The 10,574-nt window shown below is 32.0% G+C and overlaps 1 protein-coding gene across 2 annotated transcripts in view; it reads right to left on the minus strand.

Annotated features, from left to right (window-relative positions):
• LOC132726151 (endoplasmic reticulum membrane sensor NFE2L1-like) overlaps window positions 1–6,671 on the minus strand; it is a 30,642-nt gene extending 23,971 nt beyond the window's left edge. The window contains exon 1 of one of the 2 annotated variants that reach the window (XM_060711523.1): window positions 6,397–6,671. In XM_060711523.1, the coding sequence (XP_060567506.1) occupies window positions 6,397–6,447 (51 nt within the window). In that variant the 5' untranslated portion in view covers window positions 6,448–6,671. Of the gene's footprint in view, window positions 1–5,222; window positions 6,074–6,396 lie in introns of those variants that run through there. The other variant, XM_060711454.1, reaches the window with a different exon arrangement.
• Window positions 6,672–10,574: the final 3,903 nt, after the last annotated feature.

Consider the following 10,574-nt stretch of genomic DNA (forward strand, 5'->3'; position numbering starts at 1 on the left):
TCAGATATTACATAATATGGTATGATAAATACTTCCTCCTAATTTGAAAAAAAAATCCTTGAGTACTTGATAATTTATTATACTTCATATAAATTCATATAAAAATGTATCTTTTCAATTCAAATGAAAACTGTTACTATGTATAAAGCTTTATCTAAGGAGATATTATTATAAAATATATAAAGGGTAAAATCATGTTGTATCCTTACTTGAAAGATTCTCAAAAGTGTTGAAAAATTGAAAAATTTCAGTTATTCATCACATATGAAAAATTACAAACTGGTCAGAAATACATTCAACCATGTGTACCAGGAAAACAAATTGTAATGTAAATTATCAGAACCATTAATTAAGAATATTAACCTTAAAATAATATGACCCCTTCTAAATGTAGTAAAGGTAACACCCTTAACATAAAACAAGTTCCAGTATTAGCAGTTCTTCAAAAAATCCTAAAACTGGTAAAAAATTGAGCTAGACCTACACAAAAAATCTTGAGTTTTAACAATATCATATCATAGGAATACTGAAGTTTTCCAAACGACATTGCAAATCTTAAAACAAAAATGACTTTAATAATCTGATTTTAGTCAATCCAGGTTGTATATACATGTATCTAAAGGAATGTATACTGGTATGTGGAATATATTAGAAATATTAATCTCTAATTTGTATTTGCACCATACTTAAACAATTACTGATTATTATATTAGAAATTCAAGCAAAAATTCAAAATAGATCAAATACATATACTTCATGCGCATAAGAAATTTTTAAAATGTCCCTCAAAATCTCAAGGAGCCCCCTGTGTTCCTTATAATTTTGTTTTACTTTAAAAATTTCCTTTAATAATAATTCTGTAACTAGTTCTCCTATTGTGAAAAAAAGCAATCATGTCAGATCAGTAGACAGTAACACAAACAGTCAATGAATTAAAGATATTGAATTAACTAACTAGTCCGAATTCCAGTTTTGAATTTATTCTACTATAGATATATTTAACTAAATTTTCTTGAAATTTTCACTGGCCCGAACTATTTTTCACTGGCCACGGGCCAGTGCTAAATTCAATGACTGCACAAATATTTAAATGTATTCACATAAATCTTATTTCTCATAATTATATAATATAGTTAGTACTAAAAATATCTGCTGTAATTTAATAAGTACATTGTACCCCAAAATTATACTGTCTTAATGTGAGTTCTTAATTCCATTATAAACTGTGTTCCTACTCTTTACATCTTGAAAATTTGAGGACTATTCCAGGACCTTTTTTTAATAGATATAAATTTAAATGCTATTTTACACAATCATTGCCTTATGAATGTGTTCATTGTATTTAGAACAACATTTTAATGATACCTTTCAACATCATACACGACATAGTTCATGAAGTCAATCTAACAGAACATCTTTCTAAGAGATACATTCAGTGTCTAGATATGATTAATGAAATATACTTGGTGACAGAGCTACTGTTTTTTCAGGTTTTCATCTTTACTTTCAACGGAGATTTGACCGGCTTCAGTGGCAAATCTTTTGACTAGATCTAACAATTTTTTATACCATCTGACTAGTATTGTTGATGTACAAAATATGATGTGGCCAATTTGCTATGCTCTGCCTTTAAAATATTATATGTATAATAATTAACTGTATATAATATGTAGTTTGGTTTCTTATTGCCGTTAGATTTATTTTAGCAGTATTGTGAGCAAACAGCATAAAATTTCTTGTTCAAGGAAAGAACCAGGTGGGTTTTCATTGTTTTCAGGTGCTTGGACCTCGGGCCAAACAAGCAAACTTGTAGGGCTGTGCATTGCCATTTTTTTCTGTTACGATACATATCACGATACTTGTTTTTCCAAACACTGCAATTCACGATATGTATTGCATATTTTGATGAAATGCAATGTATATTGCGATTCTTATGTTGCAATTCGATACATATCACGATCATGACTTTCAGACTTATCTATATAAAAAAACTTGGTCATTTGTTTACAGCATTATCATAATAATAATATATTATAAAACTATGACAATAAAAAAAACAAGAGGGCCATGATGGCCCTGAGGTCGCTCACCTGTATATAGGCCCCCCAAACCCCCCCCCCAACGTTGCAGGGCCAATTTAACCAAAGGGCTTTTATTTGCACAAACTTGGTAGACACCCATAAGAAGATGTTTCATGCTTAACATCTAAGCTCTAGCTCATTGGGCTATTTAAAAGAAGATTTTTTTTAAGTTTTTACTATACACATATAGTTAAAAACAATGACACCCCTGGGGCCGGGCCAGTTATGACCCCAGGGTTTTTATTTGAACAAACTTTGTAGACACTTACTTGAATATGTCTCATGCTTAATATCTAAACTCTAGCTATTTGGGTTTTTTCAAAGAAGATTTTAAGTTTTTGCTATACATATATAAGGAAAATCAATGACCCCGGGGCGGGGCCAATTTTGACCCCAGGTCTTTTATTTGAACAAACTTTGTAGACACTCACTAAAAGATGTTTCATGCTTAATATCTTAACTCTAGCTATTTGGGTTTTTTCAAAAAAGATTTTTTAAGTTTTTGCTATACACATATAAGGAAAATCAATGACCCCCGGGGCGGGGCCAATTTTCACCCCAGGGCTTTTATTTGAACAAACTTGGTAGACACCTATTAGAACATGTTTGATGCTAAATATCTTAACCATAGCTCTTTGAGTTCTTTAAAAGAAGATTTTTTAAGTTTTTACTATATGCATATATAGGGAAAATCAATGACCCCCCGGGGCGGGGTCAATTTTGACCCAAGGGCTTTTATTTGAACAAACTTGGTAGACACTTATTAGAACATGTTTAATGCTAAATATCTTAGCTCTAACTCTTTTGGTTCTTTAAAAGAAGATTTTTTAAGTTTTTACTATATGCATATAGGGAAAATCAATGACCCCCTGGGGCGGGGCCAATTTTGACCCCAGGGCTTTTCTTTGAACAAACTTGGTAGACACCTATTAGAACATGTTTGATGCTCAATATCTTAGCCATAGCTCTTTGAGTTCTTTAAAAGAAGATTTTTTAAGTTTTTACTATATGCATATAGGGAAAATCAATGACCCCCCGGGGCGGGGCCAATTTTGACCCCAGGGCTTTTATTTGAACAAACTTGGAAGACACTCACTAGAAGATGTTTCATGCCCAATATCTAAGCTCTAGCTCTTATGGTTTTTTTAAAGAAGATATTTAAAGTTTTTTCTTTCGGTTGCCATGGCAACCAGAGTTCTGCATGGAATTAAATTCTTTGAACAATTTTTAAAGGTGACCACCAAAGGAACATTCCTGTGAAGTTTGGATGAAATTGGCCTTGTGGTTTATGAGGAGATGTCATTTAAAGTAAAAGTTTACGGACAACGGACGGACGACGGACGCCGGACAAAAAGCGATCACAAAAGCTCACCCTGTCACTTTGTGGCAGGTGAGCTAACAATAAACTCTTCAACTTGTTGTTATAACTTGGTTTCCAACTTTGATCTAACAATTTACTTTTCTGATTACTTAAGGATTAAAGGTATTTTTAATTATACCATAACAGCAAATTGATATCTACATGTACTATTCTACACTAAAGTCCACTACTGTAAATATTACAGTTTAACAATTTCTGTCTTACAATACACCACTAAAGATTTTTCTTGTGAAAAAAAAAATATAGTAACATTGAAGTAAGTTACAATTAGGTCAACAACTGTGAAAATAACAGTTTATCAGTTTCACTCTCAGTTCTCTCAAACTGGAGTATTTTATTTTGAGTTTGCAAATTTTGCAAACACATCAAGTCCAGACGTCTGTGAACACAACCCACATAGAAACCAGAAAAAAATGTTAAAATAAATTGCTGCTTGGCATGAAGTCATAATGTAATGCTTATATCTTATAATGGTACTGCATTAAAACAAAATAAATGCACTAAGCAGAATAGTAATTAAGATGCGCTTAAGTTAATATACATGTTATATTGTATATTGTATGATAAAATAGAAATGGTTTGTATCATATCAAAGAAGTTTATCATGTTCAGATTTTTTTTTTATTCTATTGTAATTTATTAAACACATGTCACAGGGTGTGCAGCCTGAGCGGGACTTAAACTCCGTACCCTCGTAACACCATTCTGCAATTCTACTTACTGAGCTATCAGCTAACAAGTCTTCACCCCAAAATAGTGGTAAGTTCTGAACACTATTCTACACTTTTTTTTGTATTAAATTAATTATCTCAATATCTATAAACATCGGGCCAGGCAGGGACTTTATCCTTAAATTCCTCTTTACAGTACTACACTTGTAATCATTTTCATACTTAAAAATATAAGTTCCTTGATATTTGTGGTCATATAAATGTTCCTTAATCACAAAAAAACAATATAAAAACCTTCCAAAAAGCACCAATACTGAGTTACATATATATATTTCATAAACAAACTAGCTCATTAAATTTAATATATATATAACAAAACATACATACAAACTTGATAGTACTAACCAAACATAAAAAGGTATTTTTTTAACTTAAACATATGAGTGGCAGCATAATTATATCTTAAACCTACTGACCATACTGACTTGATTAGAAGTTGAAAGACTGGCACTAAGTAAATCACAGTTAATACATTATCAATTGTCATTAAAAAAAAAAGTTATTTGAAAGAGCAAAATATCTGTTGCTTATGCTGTACATGTATACTACCACATCTAAATCTTTACAATTGCCAAGCCCATGACTAAGTTTGAAAATTATTTTTTGTCCAATAGGATTGCAGCATAACATACTTCCTACTTTGGTAAATCAGCAAACTGTGAATCAGTCTTGTAAATCAACTGTTTATAAAAATAATAACACTAAGCTGGTTAAAATTCATAAGTATGTATTTACAAAATTAAATAGGTCATGGGGCTGTGCCGTGCCTGACCAATTTAATTTTGTAAAAACCAACAAATAACTTTAACCTATACAAACAGCCATGCTAGTGCAACAAAAAATAAACTTTAACCTATACAAACAGCCATGCTAGTGCAAGCCTAAAATATTTGTAACATCAATTTCCCTTGATTAAAATTATTACTGTTTAAAATATAACATGTATATAAAATTTAAATGAGGGTATGTTCCTCCATAATCCATAATGCTTAAAATGCAGACCCTGAATGTGTTGACATATGCTTATACCTCACTAGTAGGATCTGTGCCTTGTATATTTTGAAGATTGAAGTTTGGCGATATGGCACCTATTGTTTCTTCCAAAGTGTTTAACAAGTTTTCCGCTTCTAGTTCAAGATCTTCAGATGACAAAGTCAGCTCTGATTGGATGTTGTTATTGTTTTCATCCTCATTCTCATTTTGATCAGACGTATCTTGCGAATGAATTACAGGACCTGGTGTTCCAGACACCAGCAAGAATGTTGGTACATTGAGATCCTCATTTCTTCTTGGACGGAATGAACGTATTTCTCTGTATATAGATGAACTAAATAAATGTTCAGTGTCAATATTTTTCCTGTAAATTTCAGGTGAACCAAGTCTATTGTTGATAGTGTCAATGTGGAAATTAGTATGGGTATAAGCAGCAGTCTGTCCAAGAATAATTTCTTGCACTTCTGGATAATTCACATACTCCCTGTTCAGACTGTTTAAATCTGTCCTAAGAATACTCAACAATATAGCTATCTGTACAAGTCCGTCAGTAAAATATTGTTTCAACATGTTTTGTGGTTAGAATAGAAAGTCCAAACAAAGTCTTTGTTTACAAATCACGTGTTCTGGGAGTTACCTGCCCTTCGATTAACTTAAATCTAAAAATAGTAACACAACGGTAAACGCTGGCAATGTTCTGGAACACTCTTTCAGAGTATTACAGCCCGAATGGGCCACTCAGTGAGCAGTCTATAATTAAAACATGTCTATTTTGCATTTCGTTATTAAAAAGTTTATTTAATTCCTTTAAATAAGTTATATTCTCATAAGTTTCGCCTCAGTTTACTATTTCCGTCTGTCTCCAATGTGATTCAGCGCAATTGAAATTGACGTCACTTTACGCACGCGCATTGTATAAGTTGAAAGTATACTTCCGTTTCTACAGGTGCCCGTGACCTAAATGAGTTCCACAGGGGTCCCTAATTAGACCATTGCTATATTTGTTGATATCGAGTTTTAATCAAAAGGCTAATTAATCGTGATACAATGCAGAAAATGTGTAACGTAATGACATTATGATGTCTGATACTGTCAAAAATAGATATCAAAACACACCTGTAAAATAGTGATAACGTTAAACGTCTAACAATTTTAATGGACCATATAATCTACCTTTCTCATCATTTAATATACACGTTAATTAACTCACCTGAGGGACACTTTGATTATGTTGAGGAATGATTGGCTCTAATTCCATCATTTTGAACACTTATTCCAAATAATACATCGAATACACTCTTTGCACACCAGGAATTTACAGCAATATTAACAGATTAAATCCAAAGTTAAGTAAATTCAACTAAATCGAGTAATTAACAACTATTTAACAAATTTTAAGGCACTATATTGGCAATAATCCGCCATAAACACGGTTCTCCACCACACTATCTTAACGTTAAACTACTACTGCCATTCAATTGAGTTAGGTAGGCCTACCTTAGAGCAGGTCAACCAATACACATCGCTCATTGGTTTAATAGCATGTCACGTGGAATTCACTGTTAAGGTAAATATCTATTAAACGCTGTACCGCTTTTAATGTATACTATCTGACAGATAAATACATATATATACAGATAATCAAAACCATTTTACCAAAACTGTCAACAAATTTATAACACCTGTACTTTTTTAATCAATAAGTAGTTGAAACGGTACAGGACAGGAATTTAAGGAAGAAAGTCTTAAAAACGCCGTATACACGAACAATATATATGATAAATTTATATATCCTGCACCCTAGCTGGTGATTGTGGTGGTGGCGATAGTTTACCCTTCGGATATATATAAGTCACTTTGAACTCACAAGAGCGGCGCATCGTTCCTAGACAGGCAGTTAACCAGTGCCATTAGTACTAGTGGCCTTCACTTTCCCATAGAACTGGGTAACTTCTCTGTATATGCCAGAGCATATTGAGGTACAGTGCGAATGAGCGCAGAAAGGACTTCATGATCAATCGCAACGAAAGGAACCTGCACCGTTCAGGAATCGAACCTTTTTCCTTACCTATTGATCGAGCAAATTGGAGGGTACTGTAGTTTCAGTGCTTTCCCCTTACCTTCTTAATTTTATATGCTCTTAAAATTTTTAAAGGGAATTGATGGACCCCGCTTTTTTGTATGTTTCAAAAAAAGAAGGGAAAAGAACGCATTAAGCCCATTTACACTAATGTTTATTTAGGGTAGGGTTTTTAGAAAAATACTTCTCTTATAATCGAGGTCCCAAAAAAAAATTAAACAACCAAACAAACCCATGCTTTTTCAAATTTTTTTGGGAAAGCAGGGGCGCCCGGGGGTATACCCTTACGGTTGAGCATCTGGCCCCAGAAATATTGCCTTTTAAACCCGAGAAAAATAAATTTTTTTGTGAAACTTGTTGATGAATACATCACTCGCTTAGTGAAGCAGTGCGATACTAATCTTGATTACTTTTAAAATGCCCAGGGGCAATTTTGGGGTTAAACCCCAAATTGGGGGAATAGGAGATCGTTTAAAGCATCGACGTTTAAATTTTTTAAAAAAAAAAATGGGTATAACTCTATACCGTATTGTCCCAAATTTTGCGCATTTTTCTTTTTATGTAATGTATCATGATAGATGTCACGACCATGGAAACTTTCTTTATAATACAGTTTTGTTTGTTGTGTCTTTGAAAAATAAGGGGCCCATCACAAAAGTTAGGCGCAAATTCATAAACCCCGAACATTTCACTTTTGATTTTGAAGCAAAAAATCGTGAACCCCGGGCCCATTTTAAAAATTAGATTTTTTACAAAAAGGAATAAATTTTTGTTGCACTATAGGGGTCTGTTTTTTCTCGATTGGGGGAGAAAAGGGTTCGGGCCCCTTTGGTTTTTTCCCAAAGAGCATCAAAAAGTTTTAAAAATTTTAAATGTCTCAAAAGCCTCAGTCGTACGGGGAAATTTCCCCGAATAATTTCACTAAAAATGGGGGTATCGCTAAAACATGCTAGGGCGTGATATTTCAGTGACGCAATCCTATAGGGTTGTGAAGTAGTCACAGCCGCAAGAAGACACTGTCGCCAGTGTAACTGATAAAATGTTTACGGACATGCAGATTATTTGAGGATTTTTCAAGATTGAATTGAGGATTTTTCAAGATTGAATTTTGGAGGTAAACTTCCTGAATTTTTTCAGGGCAAAAATCTTTGCAGTGGGTTTTTTTGGGGTACACTCAAATGGGCTAAAGTACGAAACCAAAAAAGGGAAAACCCCCTGCGTAAGGGGGTAGGGGGGATGCAAGACAATACCTAAAGGGAGACAATTTATGTAAAAAAATATTTCTTCGTTGACAAGATTTACTCCCCTTAGCATAAAAAACTCAAAGACGATTTACTTATATTCATTTATAAAAATATACAGAATATACAACTGATTTATAAAATAACAATGCATGTAAATAAAACAACTATCTTCAATTATAAATGATATGTTCAATACAGAGGGATATACCTTCAAATTTCTTTAAATTACGAGTAAGTCATGTACATTGTATGTATTTTTGTACATATTGTCTGCAGCTGTTTTTAATTAAAGCAAACTTGAATAAAAAAATAACTGTACTAGATCAGATCTTTACATAAAATTATATAGAAAGTAAAATGATACATATTTAGAAAACCATGTTTTTTTGAATTTTTTCTCATATTTAATGGTTTTGAAAAAAAAACAACAACATATTTTACATAAAAACAGTTGCATTATATGAAGTTCAAATGTATCGAAATGACGAAAAAAAAAATGTACCCCTATAACTACCCTGAGGTTAGTATTTTAAATTATTGTTCAATATGTTTTACCCTAGAAATGTGTCTTTTGGACACTGTTCCCTAACTGAAACATACAAGCAATTGATACCTATATGAGACTTAAATTTTTAGTACCCGTACCTGTGCATATTTCATAAAGGTCATAAATTATATAATATATATGAAATAGTATTGGTACTAATAAATTTCACGAAACTATGGCTAAGGAAACTCTATTTATTGGTTAGACAAAAAATTCACATCAAGTGTCACTGTGACCTTGACCTTTGACTTAATGATCTCAAAATCAATTAGGGTCATCTAATTACTATGGGCAATGTTCTATTTACATAAACTCTTTCATTAGTTATTGATCAGGACAAGGATGCTAGGATCACATTCCCATTACAGGGTGCTCCCCATTTTTTTGTCTGACAATAGAAAAATTTTAATGTTACCTTACTTACTATTGATAGATCCCTGCTCTGACCTTTTATTTCAATAACAATAAATTGAACCACAAACATTGACATGTGCTCTTTTGTTAACAAATAGGTTATGGTGAAATTGTTACTGTATCCACTAATCTGATAATAAGAATTAGATAGGTCAGGGATCTATGCATTAATGTTAAACTGTAATATTTTTAATTTTTGAGTAAAATAAAGTTTTATCTTTTTTTCTCTTCTTCAGCAAAACTAAGATTTTTTCATATTAAATTTTGATACTCAAATCTGAAGTGAGATCAGCATATGGTTAAAAAGGCTTATTGCAACAAATACAATATATATCCTTAATGTACAAAATCAACAAGAAAATAACAAAACAGATCTGTCATGTTGTGTCAAAAAAGATGAAATAAGATCATCTTGACAACACTATCAGGGTATTTGATGACATACAGTCTATGACAGTTCAGTTGGAAGAAAAATGCATGAGAAATGTAGGAGTTGCCTACACAAGAATTGATGGCCACCTGTCCTTCACATTCACCAATCTAATAACCAGTTTTGTATTGGCAAACCTGGTTAAAAAAACCTGATCTAGTTTATTCAGCAAGATTATATAATGTTAAAAAGATAATATCAGTATGAAATTTTAACAAGCATCTGTCAATAAATTGCTGCAAGTTTTGGCAATTAAATACATAAAAAGCGGGGTAAAAAGTGCAAATTAAATTCAGATATGAACACATGAATGTGAAAACATTTTTTCATGGAATGATGTTTGATATAAAATAATTTTGTTATAATATTAAATACAGTTTTGGCATGAATTTCAATAAACAGTTGCATGTTGAATTGCCCATTTTTATCACATAATTATGCATAATTTTATCCACATATACAAAAATATAACAACATATTATACTTTCTGCAATTATTAAATTTTATTTACTCATATAAAGTTCAACATATACTTTTTACCATTACTTTTGATTTACATACTGTATATATCAATTTTTAAATTTGACAAATTTAACTGCAGACTTATAAAACACCATATTTTAGAATAACGATAATATTGTTCTATTTTTTAAATAAAGAAATTCTTATCTCA

The sequence above is a fragment of the Ruditapes philippinarum genome, unplaced genomic scaffold, assembly GCF_026571515.1.
Source record: "Ruditapes philippinarum isolate M1 unplaced genomic scaffold, ASM2657151v2 ctg281_1_1_1_1, whole genome shotgun sequence".
Lineage (NCBI taxonomy): Eukaryota > Metazoa > Mollusca > Bivalvia > Venerida > Veneridae > Ruditapes > Ruditapes philippinarum.